At 36.6% G+C, this 15,225-nt stretch overlaps 4 protein-coding genes across 5 annotated transcripts; all 4 read left to right on the top strand.

The window, feature by feature from the left end:
- Positions 1–762: 762 nt before the first annotated feature.
- On the top strand, positions 763–4,370 carry LOC117791062 (solute carrier family 22 member 3). Of its 2 annotated transcripts, XM_034630708.1 has the most exons (6): positions 763–995; positions 1,448–1,864; positions 1,924–2,324; positions 2,394–2,799; positions 2,869–3,107; positions 3,701–4,370. In XM_034630708.1, exons 2-6 carry the CDS (start codon positions 1,689–1,691, stop codon positions 4,132–4,134), a joined length of 1,656 nt encoding a protein of 551 aa, XP_034486599.1. In that variant the 5' UTR covers positions 763–995; positions 1,448–1,688; the 3' UTR covers positions 4,135–4,370. The 2 variants fall into 2 exon arrangements, with proteins under 2 accessions (XP_034486599.1, XP_034486598.1); XM_034630707.1 differs by lacking the exon at positions 763–995 and having other exon boundaries at positions 1,378–1,864.
- Positions 4,371–5,216: 846 nt separating this feature from the next.
- Positions 5,217–7,312, top strand: LOC117791060 (organic cation transporter protein). Its single transcript, XM_034630706.1, has 6 exons — positions 5,217–5,428; positions 5,492–5,657; positions 5,741–5,999; positions 6,074–6,485; positions 6,544–7,050; positions 7,114–7,312. Exons 1-6 carry the CDS (start codon positions 5,286–5,288, stop codon positions 7,280–7,282), a joined length of 1,656 nt encoding a protein of 551 aa, XP_034486597.1. The 5' UTR covers positions 5,217–5,285; the 3' UTR covers positions 7,283–7,312.
- Positions 7,313–8,330: 1,018 nt separating this feature from the next.
- Positions 8,331–10,846, top strand: LOC117791063 (organic cation transporter-like protein). Its single transcript, XM_034630709.1, has 5 exons — positions 8,331–8,638; positions 8,703–9,151; positions 9,380–9,797; positions 9,857–10,363; positions 10,425–10,846. Exons 1-5 carry the CDS (start codon positions 8,496–8,498, stop codon positions 10,549–10,551), a joined length of 1,644 nt encoding a protein of 547 aa, XP_034486600.1. The 5' UTR covers positions 8,331–8,495; the 3' UTR covers positions 10,552–10,846.
- A 2,483-nt stretch (positions 10,847–13,329) lies between these two features.
- On the top strand, positions 13,330–15,205 carry LOC117791065 (angiopoietin-related protein 4-like). The gene is made up of 2 exons (XM_034630713.1): positions 13,330–14,978; positions 15,044–15,205. The coding sequence occupies exons 1-2, from the start codon at positions 13,693–13,695 to the stop codon at positions 15,165–15,167; spliced, it is 1,410 nt and encodes a 469-aa protein (XP_034486604.1). The 5' UTR covers positions 13,330–13,692; the 3' UTR covers positions 15,168–15,205.
- The last annotated feature ends 20 nt before the right edge of the window (positions 15,206–15,225 follow it).

Here is a 15,225-nt window from a genome sequence, read left to right on the forward strand (position 1 = left end):
GTATAGACATATGCTTATTCTTATGATAACCTCAAAGTCGGTCTATCACGAAAAAATATATACATAAAGCGCGGAATATGAAATATTCGGTACTAATATGAAGAAAAATATAAAAATACGTGTAGAAAAAGAAAAATATAGATGCATCCAGTTAATAAAAAAACATACACTTATATTATAAACCACTTATAAAGATCGGCTGACGGTTCCTTTAATACTATATATAAAAAAGAACTATTAATAAAAACATAAACTTATATTAAAAACCAAAATAACTCCAAATGAACAGAATTTGAATTTCAAGTTTGATTAAAAACAGTTATGTACACTTAAAGATTGATTGACGATTCCTTTAATACTATATATAAAAAATAACTATTAATAATAATATATCAAAATAATATATAAATATACGAATCTAGTTAGCAGTCACGCTTTAAAATATGATAAATATCTGAAGCTGAATTTCATTTGAGAATTTCTGCCTTATATAGTGACAATTTTGATTGCCCAGTAGATTCAATATGATTATAATGTCAACTCGTCACCCACTCAGTGGCACGCACAAATACTCATAACCTACGTCACGTTATAATAACTGTAAGCGAATCGCTTCACATGCAAAAAATCTTTTCGAGCTCAATATCTATATTTATCTTTTTCGAAAGAACGCAAACATAAAGAAATTATATATAAATAGTACACTTACTCTCAGATACTGTTGTCGCATTCGTTTTTGGTTGACAAAAATGCAACGGGAGACGACATTTCAAACTTGACTTCGGGTTGAGGCGGTTCACAATCGAGAGCACGGAAATATTCACAACGGATTCGTATTACGGCTATTACAGTCGTTATTAACGTTAGGAACAGTCGCTGCCTGTTCCAAGCTCAGCTGTTTTGAATTTTGCGATCGCGAAAAAGCTGTTTCTAATCATAAAAAATAATTCGAACATTTTACTGGTGACTTGTGCAAAATACTTACAATTCAGAACGTAACTATTCCGTATTAATAGGTGCATTCGATTAGTCAAAGCAGGCAGCAGATTATGCCAGCCAACTAATGTGTCTGCGTGAGTGTGAAAATTGATAATAAATGAAAATTAATTTGGGAAATCTCTCAAATATCTTACGTACATCAAATTTAATTAAAATGATAATGCAGAATCTCGCAGTAATCTTGAAAACATTTTGAGTGTGTAAATTGATCAAGAAAATGAATTCGAAAATGTAATATATTTTCTAAAACATTTTCGTTAGACATTTTGTGAAAATTCAGAGATTAGATAAAAGATACTGCTAGATTTATGTTTAAAACAAAGTGTTAAATTTAATCACCATACTAAAATTTGGATTAAAAACTAGCTAAATTACACATATACACACCTACACTCACATCTACACCCAAGTAAAAATTGTCAAACCTAAATTATATAATTGTTAAAAGTCAAGCTCAGACGTTCCGGGAATTCAAAGAGCTAATTGGCTTTAGCAATTAAGTAAATTCAGCGAGACGCGATAAAAGCGACGAATACCAAAGCAAATCAAATGATGTGTGATGCGTTGCAAGTGGCAAGTTGCATGCAACAGTACATTTAGTACACTACGACCATAGGCTAAACGGGTGCAAAATCCAGAGAGGGCACACCGAAAGGTGCTCGAAAGTGACAAACTTAATGCTTTTGTGAATGCAATTTGTGCGAGAGCATAAGAACAAAATGCTGGAGGTGGACAAGATGTTGGAGAAGTGCGGCGACTTCAGTCGGATGCAGTGGTTAATGTTGTTGCTCTTCAGTCTGATCAATTTGCTATCAGCGCTGCATTATTATTCACAAACAATCATCAGTTTTGTGCCCAAGTATTGGTAAGCACTTGTACCAATTGGCGTATACTTGACGTTATATTTATCTATCATACGCCCAGGTGTACGGATGACTTGCCGCCAGGCTTTGAACCACCAGATAAATCGAGTTGCTTGCCACAAGGTGTGAACGCAAGCAGCTCAGATAAATGTCATAGCTACAATTACGAACTCTACATGGGATACAAGAGTTTCCCCAGCGACATGAACTGGATATGCGATAAAGCCTGGCAACTGACCCTCGGCCAGTCCATGTTCTTTGTCGGCTCCGTGGTGGGCACTTTGACCCTGGGTTACCTTGCGGATATTCTCGGTCGTGTGCCCATTATGATTGTGGCCAATCTGATTGCCATGTTGGGCAACATGTTGACAATATTTAGCAGCAATCTGCTGCTCTTCTGTACATTTCGCCTGATTTCTGGCTTTGCAACGGACAGCAACTTTCTGATGATGTATATATTGGGTAAGTGTGTAAATACTATAATTCTATACTAAAATAATGTATAAATTTTCACTGCTAATAATGTCTTAGTCATGGAATATATGCGACCATCTCTACGCACCATTGGTCTGAGTATCTGCATTGGCATTTTCTACTGCATCGGCTCGATGAGTGCACCTTGGATAGCTGTATTAATGGGAAGCTGGTGTGGTTATTTACTGGTCACCTCGCTGCCTCTTGCTCTGGTGCCACTCTTCTACTTCATTGTACCGGAGAGCGTTCAATGGTTGATTTCGATGCAGAAATATGAACGGGCTGCACGTTGCCTCAAGCGTGTGGCAAAGATCAATGGCCGACACGTTGAGGAGAGGGAATACGATCAGTTTATTGAGGATTGCAAATTGCGTCAGCAAACCACGAAGACCACACCCAACCTATTGGATCTATTTAAGACGCCACGTTTACGTCGCAACACGCTCATCTTGTTCTTTAAATCGTGAGTAGACATCCACATCGGCATTTGTATCGAAACTCTGCTCAATCTCGTGTCTCCTCCCACACACAGCATGGTCATTACCCTCTGTTATGATGCCGTTTCCCGTAATGTGCAGGGCCTTGGCATTTCGCCATTTGTCATGTTCTCATTGAGCGCCACAACAATTTTCCCAGCTTGCCTGCTGCTCATCGCTCTCCAAGATCGCATCGGACGCAAGGCAATGGCTTCCATGTCGCTTCTGATCAGTGGCATTTTAATATCGGTCACTTGCATTGTTCTCTTCGCTGCCATTGCCGAAAATAATCAAAGTAAGTCGTAAGTCAAAGTCGAGTCGTCATAAATGACAACAGGTTTTTTTTTTGGTTTGTGAAAATTGATTCTTCAACTTGCATTTTTTGTACCTGTAAATTATGTGCCTTATGGCACTTTATTAAGTAAATGGGAAAAATCAAAAATCTTAGAATTAGGGATCATATTGTTTTGAAAATTTGACTTTAAAGAATCAAAAAAAAATTCGTATATTAAATTATTTGAGCCAAGTCACATTTTAATATAATAAATAAAATTATTTTGTTTCAAGTATAAAAATTTCAAAAATAAGATGCGAATTAATATGTATAGACATAAATTATAATTCATAATAGCTTTCATTTTATTTGAATTTTTTAAAATGTTCAAACCTTTTTTTATTTTTGTGTTCATAAAATTTTGAGTTGTATACAAAGTTGATATAATAAATTACTTTCCTTAATTTTAATATTTATAATTACAGATCTAATATCAAGTTTAGAATGCAGATTAAATTTCTCTGCAAATTTATTTCTGTCTGACTATATTTAAATTAAAGTTTAAAATATATTAAATCTAATGTATCATTTTTTTTCTGTACTCCTTTTAACAGCTACGACTTTACTAGTGACACTCTCGGTAATCGGTAGGTTTGGTGTCACTGTGGCCTACAACTCGGGTGCCCAGTACGCCACGGAGCTAATCCCGACCTGTGTGCGTGGACAGGGCGTGGCAGCAGTGCATGTCATGGGCTATTCCTTCACCTTCTTCAGCGCCTACATTTTGTATACGCGAACAATATTCTCACCTTTGCCGGAAATCATACTCGGCTTGTTGTCGCTGCTGGGTGCCGGATTATGTCTGCTGCTGCCGGAGACACTTCACCGCACGTTGCCGGCATCGCTGGAGGATGGCGAGAACTTTGGCAAGAATGAGCATTGGTACACCTTCAGCTTCATGGAGAAACGCACAGAGTCGGTGGCCAAATTGGCTCCCGACAGAGCCAAGTCACTATCAAGCTCTATAGATTCCTCTCACTATTTTTAGCACAATTGCTTAAGTACGAGAACGAGTAAGAGTACGATTCTAGTGAATGTTAGCATACTTTTAAGCTCTCACTTAAAGATACCATATACTTCAGTCAATGCACTTGTTTCCTTTGTAAAAACCTTGGCAGGGTTAAAACACTTATTTCAGAACTTTATCATTGTGCAGATAAAGCAATTTATTTAAGTGAACTTAATTCCACAATATTAGCTATTTTGTAGTCTACTGTATTAGCAGAACAAAGATGAAAGTCCACAAGTGTGAGCAGTACTCGTAAAATCAAATCAATTCGAATAACAAATAAGAAAACTTATTGCTGTATAAGATAAATAAAATTTTAAAAATAAATCAAATATTTTAAACGAAAAAATTTTCATTAAAATGTCTAAAAATATTTTTATTTTATACTGTAATTTTGACCTAATGTTAATACACTTTACAATACAAAAATTAAGTTTATTTTCTTTTCTTAAATTAAAAAAAACTTTTCTTTGGTTATCTTGTCTACTTGTTTTTATTATCTTTTTACTATGTGTTTGTCTTCATACTATACTTACATTTACTATCTTTGAAATATATAACCCACTTATAACTGTCGTTAGATAAAGAGAAAGTATGCTTGGGTTGACTATGATCGACTTAAATATATCCTGTAGACTGCAGTAATTATTCTTGTAGTCGTATAAGCAAAATTTAAAATCATTATCGAAACCTATTATAAATTTTTAAATGCAACTATGTACAATGAACATTGTACATCGAATACTTAACTCAATTATACTTGATAAAGAAAGGCGTATACACTCGCTTTGTATCCAGTTTTATAGTCGCCATAAAAGAGCCCTCAACGCATCTTATCTGAAAATTTGTTTATCTAGGCCCCTAGGTGCGCGTGTCGAGATCTTATCATGGTCAGACATAAGTTAAGCAGAGCTGAATAAAACGATAAGCAAATGTATCCACGACAACCCATCCCGAGATGGATGTGCTTTTACTCTTATACTAACGTATAAGATATTCGATGCTCGTTTTAGCCCGGCTATAAATGAATGTGTAAAAATAGGAGCTGCTGTTGCAGATTCTTGGCAAACGCGCGCCGGCCAACGAATCAAGTAGACACACTCGGAGAAAACTCTCGCCAAATTATCGACATGGATTTCGAGAGTGTGTTGGAAAAGTGTGGCAGCTTCGGACGCTATCAGTTCGTATTGCTGGGACTCTACGGCTATACGAATATACTATCGTCACTGCATTACTTTTCGCAGACCATCATCAGTTTTACGCCGCCGCATACGTAATAATTTTATTGAATTAATTCATTTAGCTATTTTCAAATAATTGATTTTCCCATTTCTAGGTGCAATACAGCAAATCCACCCGATGTCTACGCCTTTGCAAATCGCACATCGTCGACCAGATGCAGTTACTTGGAATGGGATCCAATTTTGATGAAACATGAGGAATACAAGTGTCAGTCCTGGGACTTTGAAAGGGAGAGCGGCTATGAAAGTATCACAACTGAGGTATTTATTTGCTGCCCCTAAAAGCAGGCAACAGTTGTTGCAGCTTGTGTACTTACACTGACGTCTGCAAATATTATACACAGCTGGAATGGGTCTGCGATGATGCCTACAAATTGGCGGTGGGTCAATCGCTCTTCTTCGTGGGATCTGTGCTTGGCACTCTATTTTTTGGCTATCTGGCGGACCGGTTTGGACGTCTGCCTGCCTGTATATTGACCACTTTGACCGGCGCCCTGGGCGATTTTATTACCTCGTTTGTCAATACGCTGCCATTTTTCTCAATTGGCCGCTTCATATCGGGGCTATCAACGGATACTCAGTATTATTTAATGTATATTTTGGGTGAGTTTGAAATTCTCTGGCCAGTCCTTTTGAAAGATATTTAAGTGTAACGGTTTTCTGTCTTTTTTTTATAGTTTTTGAGTATCTTTCTCCGAAACGCCGCACTTTGGGCCTCAACATGGTTTTGGCTGTGTTCTATACCATTGGCCTGATGATCTCACCATGGCTGGCATTTTGGGTTGGCACTTGGCGCAATTACCTCTGGGCGGCCTCATTGCCGGCATTGGGCGTGCTCTGTTATCCGTGTGTGATCTTCGAGAGCGCCGAGTGGCTGTTGACCAAGCGACAATTTGAGAAGGCAGCACAATGCCTTCGACGTATTGCCAAATTCAATGGACGCCAGGTGGACGATTCTGTCTTTGATCAGTTCATCAAGTTCTATCACGAGAAACTCAACGAGGAGCAGAAATCCACATCCGATACATTCATGGGCATGCTAAAGACTCCAAGATTGCGCAAATTCACAATCATACTCTTAATCAAATCGTAAGTTTGACTTACCTTTTATAACAGACCACAAAGACTAAAAAGATCTCTTCGACAGCATGATTATTACGGTGGCCTTTGACATACTCAGCCGTAATATGGAAGGCATGGGCACCTCTCCCTTCAAGCTCTTCTCCTACACGGGCATTACGTACCTCCCCGCCGGATTGACAATCATTCTCTTCCAGAACTACATAGGTCGCAAGGGCATGGCTTGTCTGTCGCTCTTTGTTGGTGCCATAATTACAGCTGTAACTGGATTTCTGGCCGCCAGCCTTAATCCAGCCGATCACGCACTCGTCCTGGCCTTAATGGTGGGCCTGGGTCGATATGGCGTCGTTGTCGCCTACGATGCGGAGGCTCAATATGCCGCCGAGATTATTCCGACAAGTGTCCGAGGCCGAGGCATGTCCAACATTCATGTCATGGGATATGCCTTTGGATTCTTCAGCTCTTATATTATCTATCTGGGCACATTCTATAAGCCATTGCCTTCACTATTCATCAGTCTCCTCATGTTTATTGGTGCGGCCTTGTGCTTGACCTTGCCGGAAACACTGCATAAGTGAGTTAAGCCAAATTCTACAATTAACTGTCATTAATATTGTCTACTCTTTATACTTAACAGAAAACTGCCACAGACTTTGGAAGATGGCGAGATATTTGGAAAAGGAGAGAAATGGTATTATTTTCCCTGTTTTAGTCGTAGAGGGAAGTCCGCTGAGCAAAAGTCAGCTGTCGCTGCGATTGTGTCAATGGAAAATTCTAGTACAACAACTGTTAAAGAAAATCCCTAAAAATAAAGATCTTAATTTATTGTATTTGTTTTGAAATTGCATTTTTTATACGTTGCACTATGATTAAAAGAAATTCAAGAAATGCATTATCCAGGGAACAGGCAATTCACTATAAATAATACAATTTGGTATCACTTGATCCCTAGAATTTTATATGAATTTTATGATTATATTACTCCAATTTAGATGCAATAAAGTAATTAAAGCATAAATTGCAACTAATCCAAAGAGAAACGTCAGAAGTCAACTATTTGAATAGCCTAAGCTATATCAATTAACAGGAATGATATACGATAATCACGTCGATGGTTCCGGATCATTTACGATCGTCGGAGGAATGAACTAGATCTGCGCATAACGAGAACGAGTATTTCGCAAAGTCAATAGAGTTGTAATCTATACTATGTGCTATAGCCTAAACATATAAACTATGTACAGTATAATCCCCGATATAAAGATGTCAGACGCCGTATAAAACCGGCGGTAATTCCTCTGAAATGTTAATTCTACAGGTGTGACTTACAGAAACGAGCTACTAGAGGCTCGAGTATAAATCTTTAACTAAGCTAACTTTGCGATTGCCAAAAAAGTTAAATCCCACAACAAAATAATGCCGATCTTTAGATCTTTTTGGTCTCTAAGCCACCAGGTCGGCCGAGTTTAATGGCTGATAAGCCAAACAGTGAGAAATACGCATCACAGTAAAGCCCCTTTAAAAATGCCGAATGATTTCTTCGCCATTGCCATAGTAACTGTTTCCATGAGGGATGATTATCAATGTGTTGAATGCGCTGTTACATTGCATCCGGACGATAAGGTTACAGCTGTCTGGATAAATGGGATCATATTGTAATAAGTCTAAAGTAGGCTATTAAATAGGGGACAGTAGCTAACTTTTTGATGTTCTTTGTCTAAGCAAACGAGTGCGCTATGTTTGTGCAAGTCTGAAAGTCATAAAAATTAAACTTGCCGTAGATAGCCCCAACTCAATCTTTTTACTCATTTCACACAATAATCTACAGACGCTGCCTATACTATATAAGGGAGGTAGTCGAAAACTCAGCATCAAAACACTACGCGGCAAGGTAGCTGCAACAACATTTGGTTATCAGATTGTTGTGGACAGTTGAGCATGTAGCCTGACAGCGTCTTCTAAAAGTAAAAGTATAAAAGTATTCATTGTGTATCTGAATATTTCATCTTTGTTTCGAAAATGGATTTCGATCGGATCTTAGAAAAGTGCGGGAACTTTGGACGTTTTCAATTTGTTATTTTAATACTATACGGTTATACAAATATACTCAGCTCTTTGCATTATTTTTCGCAAACTCTAATCACGTTTACTCCGGAGCATTGGTTAGTAATTGAAATGAATGTTTTTCTTTGATTGATTTAACTGAAATGTTCGGTTCGGTTTCAGGTGCTCGCATAATGATCTTCAAGGACTCAGTGCGGAGTCATTGCGCTCCATTTATTCAAACATAACTCATTCATCCTGCACCCTTCTCGAGGGCGTCGTTAATGGAACGGCCGTTGCAGCCGCAGATGGAGAAACTTGCGAGAATTGGATCTTTGAGCGGGAAAACGGCTATGAGAGTCTTACGACAGAGCTTCAATGGGTCTGCGACAAGTCTCATCTGGCGGCCGTGGGACAATCCTTCTTCTTTGTGGGATCTGTTGTGGGCACCATCACTTTTGGATATCTCTCAGATCGCATTGGACGATTGCCTGCCATGTTAATGGCAACTTTGGCTGGTGCATCTGGTGATTTTATGACCTCCTTTGTGTACACGTTACCCTGGTTTGCATTCTCGAGGTTCGTTTCCGGTCTGTCAACCGATACAATGTACTACTTGATGTATATTTTAGGTAAGTAATCAATACCTCTTATAAGTTTGCAATACATTAGGCATTCTTCATTTACGGTATTCATATGTATTGAATATCGTAAATTCTAAACATTTTCTTTACATCTAACATCGCAACTGAAGAGACTTTTTTGTTTACGATATTCGTTTACGATATAACATTTCAATCTTTTCTTCTAGTTCTATAACATAATCTTAATAACATTTTATTTTCTTTCACATATTGCAGTGTTCGAGTACCTCAGTCCAAAGCGTCGCACCTTCGGACTCAACATCATTCTCGCTTTCTTCTACTGCTTTGGCTTGGTGACATCTCCCTGGGCAGCCATCTGGATAGGCAACTGGCGTCATTACCTCTGGCTGGCCTCGTTGCCCGCCCTCGGAGTGCTCGCCTATCCGCTACTGATATGTGAGAGCGCTCAGTGGCTGCTCACCAAGAAGAAATACGATCGTGCTGTTCAGTGTCTCAAATGGGTGGCCAAATTCAATGGGCGTCAGGTGGAGGATTCTGTCTTTGCCGAATTCATCAAGCACTATCGCGAGAAGGTTAACGAGGAGCAAAAACTAACCACACATGAGGACACGTTTATGGGAATGTTCCGAACTCCGCGACTCCGGCGATTCACCTTAACCCTGCTAATTAAATCGTAAGTAATTGGAGTATATATTTAAGAATTAAGTGTTACAAATATTCAATTTTCTACAGAGTCATTATCACACTGTCTTACGATGTGATCAACCGCAATATGGAGGGTCTAGGCACCTCCCCCTTTAAGTTATTCTCCATCACGTCACTCAACTATTTGCCGGCGGGATGCACAATTCTCTTACTTCAAAATATCATTGGACGCAAGGGAATGGCCTGTGGTGCTCTTCTTGTTGGGGGTATTATTACCACAGTAACGGGCTTTCTTATTGCATTCTTGGACCCGAGTGAGAATGCGGTTCTACTGGCTATTATGATCGGTTTGGGTCGTTATGGAGCGACTGTTTCGTATGATGCGGAAATCCAATATGCTGCCGAGATAATTCCAACCAGCGTAAGGGGTGCTGCCGTATCCAATATCCATGTGGTGGGCTTGGCCTCCAGCTCATTGGCCTTTTATGTTATTTATTTGGCAAAGTTCTACAAGCCATTGCCATCAATTTTCATAAGTTGTCTGATGTTCTTTGGGGCTGCATTATGCCTAACTTTGCCAGAAACCTTGCACAAGTAAGTTTAAATATTCATGATTATGGAAAACACTTAACTAAACTGTTACATTTTTATATAGGAAACTACCCGAAAACTTGGCCGATGGGGAGAGATTCGCTATGAATGAGAGTTGTTTGTATTTTCCGTGCTTTCACAAACGTCGAGAAAGTTTGACCAAGAATGATGATAATAAGTCTGAAACCTGATGCATTTGTTTGGTGTAACCTGACTTAGAAATTGAACTGATTAACCTGAAACTGATATGAAAACTAATTAACCTGATGCTGAACTTAACGTGAAGTTAGTTCCTGTAACCAAATGGTCTGATAGATATTTCTCATGTAAAGAATACATAGTAATCATGAAGTAGATGTTAAATAATATGATTCTATACGATTGTACTCATTTCGTCATATACATACTTTAATCAAATCTGAGTACTTGTGTATTATTCAGTTATGTTAATGCAATAAATAAACTGTATTAAATGCAACACATTTTATCAATGACTTAAATGTATCTACATGCTTAAGGATAAAGATGGAAGATCTGCCATCGGCTCCCTTTAAATGTATGTATGACTAAAAAAATATATTGTTGTTTATGTGCTTATCATTATCAGTAAGTATTACTTACAAAAAAAAATAAACAATATAAAAAAAATTTCTGCAAATTTCTAAAATTACTTTCCTTATCAGAAACTGACTCACAGTGAATAATTTCTGTCTAATTTTAAAAAAATGAACAAATAATATATTTTAGTAGGACAAAAGGCAATAAATAAGTACACAGACATTATGCGCTCTCGGCTATTCTCTCGACTGCTCTCCTGATTTTGGTTACTCTCTCAGTTTCTATCATCCTTGCATTGAGGTGTACAAAGTAGTGATGTAAATCCAAATTTTATTTCGAGCTATATATCAAAATAGAAAATCGCCAAAAATAAGTATCGAGTTGTCGATATATCGGAAAATTGTAGATCGAGTTGAAAATATATCGGAAAATTGTAGATCGAGTTGAAAATATCGAAATATCTATTTTTTAATTTGAAAACGCAATTGAAATTACATATACACACGTTTTTTTATTACAAATCTTATTTTTCTTGTATCGTTTTCATGTATTATTCAAACTTTAGAAATTTTGTACATTATTTATTATTACGGTCGTTCAACAAAAATTGAACAAGTAAAATCAATTCTACAAATTAACTACGATAAACAATCCCCAGTGGGTTTTTGTTTTTTTTTTGGAAATAGATTTAATAAACTCGATAGATCGTCAAAAAAATCATCGAGTTAAAGTACTCGATATATTTTTACATCACTAGTACATAGACTTACTTGTATGAAACAGTCCCGAGTCAGTCTTGATCGAGTGGTCGAATAAAGCAGACAGACCAGAATCATTTGTCTTCTACAATATAACAATAACAAAAATAAATAAAATTAGTCAAGACAGACTACGTGGTACCCATGATCTGCGTGTTTCTCAAAGTAACACATACAAAATTATTTCTATGAGACATATATAGTATGTACATATGTACAGCGAACATTTTATCGGGTAGCCAGTCACCACACAATTCAGATACATAGTTAGGCAGCGAATATTTCATCGAATCACAAAAATGACGTAAAGCATTACTTCATCAATACCAAAACGGGGTGCTTGGGGCACTTTCCCATTGGGTATACAAGTATATATATGTACAATGTACCTATATGCTTAGATGCTTCTGCCTACATACATACATTTGCTCAAAAATGTTTTTGCTATTTATAGTATAACACATATGTTGATAATATATGTATGTATTAATAAGTAATCAAGTAAATACATACGTTAACGTCGAGATCACGACTATGAAATACCCGTTTATAAATTTAGATCAATATCAATTTAATCTTTAAACATAAATACCATTATACATTTCCGATCTTGATGTGATTAATTGAAATAATAGATAAAAAAATATATAATAAGCCGTTTTATCCTCTAGGTCTTAAGATGCTTACTTCTTCTGTTACGTACATTCCAAAGAACACAATATACCCTTACCCTACGAAAAAGAATTACTGGACATCAGTTAGATATAGATGCCTGAATAGTACTCGATTTAAAATACCCTTAACAGTATATTGAAAAATATTATGAATTATACAGCCACAAAAATAAAATGTCCAAATTTTTACATAGCCTTAAAAAACTGCCTATCAAATAAAATCCGTCACGTTTTTTGGGGTCATGAAGAAACACGTGCAGGAACAAAATCATTTTCAGAAAAATAATGACATTGAAAAATGATGAGAAATGGTAGAGTAATTTCGATTCGCCTGAACTCAAATTTTTCGAGGAGGACTGCTTGTGTAATTACAAAATTGCAAACAAACATACAATTGACTTTGCTCATTTCAATTAGAGCGGGTGTGGCACATACCAATGAAAATACTTGTCGAAATGGCTATAGTCGAGACCCCGACTATATGATTACCCGATAGTCACTTTTAGAAGCATGTATTTCATTTCAATTTAAAACAGCTATTAAGTAAGATTAAGTAAGATGATAGATAATTATCTATTATTATATTATTATTATTATTATAATAATAGATAACGTTTATTGACAAAAATAACGACATATATTATGGTTTTTTCGGAGCTTGCGAAGGTGGAAGAGAGCGTTAGTTAAAATATAATACAAACTTGATCTGCTCCAACGCCATTGGAGTCTGTGTGCCAAATTTGGTTGCTCTAGCTCTTATTGTCTCAGTGATCTAGGCGCTCACACGGACGGACAGACGGACAGACACACGGCGATATCGACTCGGAAGTTGATGCTGATCAAGAATACACATACCTTTAAAGGTTGAAGATGCCTCCTTCTCCCTGTTACATTCATTTCAACGAAAACAATATACCATCTTACTTATTCTTTAAGTAACGGGTATATTAAGCAGGGGCGTAGCCAGTTTGGAGCGAGGGGAATGTCATTAATATTTCGCTTTTTAGACCCTTATATCTGTTTTCTGAACATTAACAACAACACAACTACATTATATATAATAATTAGTCTTCGTTGACTTTTTAAAATCTTATCTAAGATGTAAGAAATTGATGTCAAAATCAGTTAAAATTTAACATAACTGTTATTCACAATTAAAAAGGGCTATGGCTTCGACCTGACTACGCCCCAGCAAACCTACATACATACAATTTTATATTGCTTCAAAAAAAGCTCGCGAAAAATCGCATTTCAGTTCCATACCGAAAGCCAACAAGCACGGAATGCTGATGTGTTGTTATTTATTTTTTTGAAGTGAAAGATTGCTGATTAAATTTCAGGAATGGCAAAGCATTTATTTGTTATTTTTATTTTGATATTTACCCTATCAGTTATAGCTATTACTTCAACGCAATTGAATTCCGAAAACGAATGCAGTACAGAGAAATGTCTTGAAAGAAAAATAAAAAAAGAAAGTAAAAGGTTATGCAGTTTGCAAAAATTGAAAGTTAGACAAAATATGCAAATGAAAATAACATCTCTAAGGAATACTATAAAGGAAAAAAATGACACCTACTGTATAGCACCTCTTCGTCAAAATAAAGCTGAGATATCATTACTTAAGACCAATATTACAGTGCTGCAAACTTCACTTGATGAACAAAAAAATTATTCGGAATATATTCAAAGTATTATGCAAACTAAAGAAAATAAATACAATGTCTTACAAAATCAATACACTGAGCTACACAATCTTTTTGATATTAAAGATATCGAAATTAAGCAGCTAAATACCACGCAAAGAAGTCTTTTGGATCAACTGAATAACAAAACAAGCATGATAATAGAATTGAAAAACACAATTCAAGACATGCAAGCTTTGATTAAGAATAAGAAAAACGATTACGCTTTGCTACTAGATAATTACACTGAATTACATAAAGAAGTTGAGCTAAAAGATATTGAAATAAGCACTCTGCGTTCTAATAATATAACACTTTTTACTGAACTGCAAAGCTGCACAAATGAAAAGATAAATCTAGTGACACATTTAACTGAGATGACAAATAGCTTAAAAGATGTAACAACAACTCCACAAAATACAACAAAATCGCAAGCAACTGAAGGAAAATGTCCACCCTTTGGCAACTTCACAGGTGATCATTTGGTTACAATTCCGGGATTTTCGCAACCCTTCCGAATACCCTGTAATTCCGACAGTAATAAGAAAGATTGGACGGTGATTGAGCGCCGCTTGAAGCAGACACTAGATTTTAACCGTAACTGGGAAAGTTATCGTAACGGATTTGGTGATCACAAGTCGGAGTTCTTTATCGGATTGAAATTACTTAACCTGATGACATCATCGCAACAGCACGAACTACTCATTCGACTGAGATCGAGGAAGACAGTTAAGTTTGCTCATTACAGTGATTTTGAAGTTTCCGGTGAAGATAAGAACTTTCAGTTAAAATCACTCGGATTATATTCTGGCGATGCTGGCGATGGTATGCGAGAAAGTGAGGGATTAAAGTTTAGCACTTTTGATCGGGATAATGATCTAACGGAGAACTCCAACTGTGCTAAGGATTCAGGAGGAGCCTGGTGGTTTACTGATTGCGGCGTTACGTGAGTAACTGATGAAACATTTCATGTGACTGCATAAGTAATTCAAAATGTTTAATTTTCAATAGAAATCTTAACTTCAAGTATTATAGTAAAACTGTGAATCAAATGCTTTGGAACAATTTGATGGAACCAGTAGTGTCTATAGAAATGATGATACGTCCAACGGAACTCGACTCGAATAACAAATAAAGCATCATTTGTACATCGTATATATAACTTTTATTGTTTTATCAATGTTTTTTCATAT

The sequence above is a fragment of the Drosophila innubila genome, assembly GCF_004354385.1.
Source record: "Drosophila innubila isolate TH190305 chromosome 3R unlocalized genomic scaffold, UK_Dinn_1.0 2_E_3R, whole genome shotgun sequence".
Lineage (NCBI taxonomy): Eukaryota > Metazoa > Arthropoda > Insecta > Diptera > Drosophilidae > Drosophila > Drosophila innubila.

Bases quoted from the DNA above. Each gene is read 5' to 3' on its own strand.
- LOC117791062 (XM_034630708.1), top strand. From the start codon at position 1,689: ATGCAATTTGTGCGAGAGCATAAGAACAAAATGCTGGAGGTGGACAAG. The intron at 2,325-2,393 runs GTAAGTGTGTAA...ATAATGTCTTAG, and splicing joins TCTGATGATGTATATATTGG to TCATGGAATATATGCGACCA. The intron at 2,800-2,868 runs GTGAGTAGACAT...TCCCACACACAG, and splicing joins CTCATCTTGTTCTTTAAATC to CATGGTCATTACCCTCTGTT.
- LOC117791060 (XM_034630706.1), top strand. From the start codon at position 5,286: ATGGATTTCGAGAGTGTGTTGGAAAAGTGTGGCAGCTTCGGACGCTAT. The intron at 5,658-5,740 runs GTATTTATTTGC...TATTATACACAG, and splicing joins ATGAAAGTATCACAACTGAG to CTGGAATGGGTCTGCGATGA. The intron at 6,000-6,073 runs GTGAGTTTGAAA...TTTTTTTTATAG, and splicing joins TTATTTAATGTATATTTTGG to TTTTTGAGTATCTTTCTCCG.
- LOC117791063 (XM_034630709.1), top strand. From the start codon at position 8,496: ATGGATTTCGATCGGATCTTAGAAAAGTGCGGGAACTTTGGACGTTTT. The intron at 9,152-9,379 runs GTAAGTAATCAA...CACATATTGCAG, and splicing joins CTACTTGATGTATATTTTAG to TGTTCGAGTACCTCAGTCCA. The intron at 9,798-9,856 runs GTAAGTAATTGG...AATTTTCTACAG, and splicing joins TTAACCCTGCTAATTAAATC to AGTCATTATCACACTGTCTT.
- LOC117791065 (XM_034630713.1), top strand. From the start codon at position 13,693: ATGGCAAAGCATTTATTTGTTATTTTTATTTTGATATTTACCCTATCA. The intron at 14,979-15,043 runs GTGAGTAACTGA...AATTTTCAATAG, and splicing joins TTTACTGATTGCGGCGTTAC to AAATCTTAACTTCAAGTATT.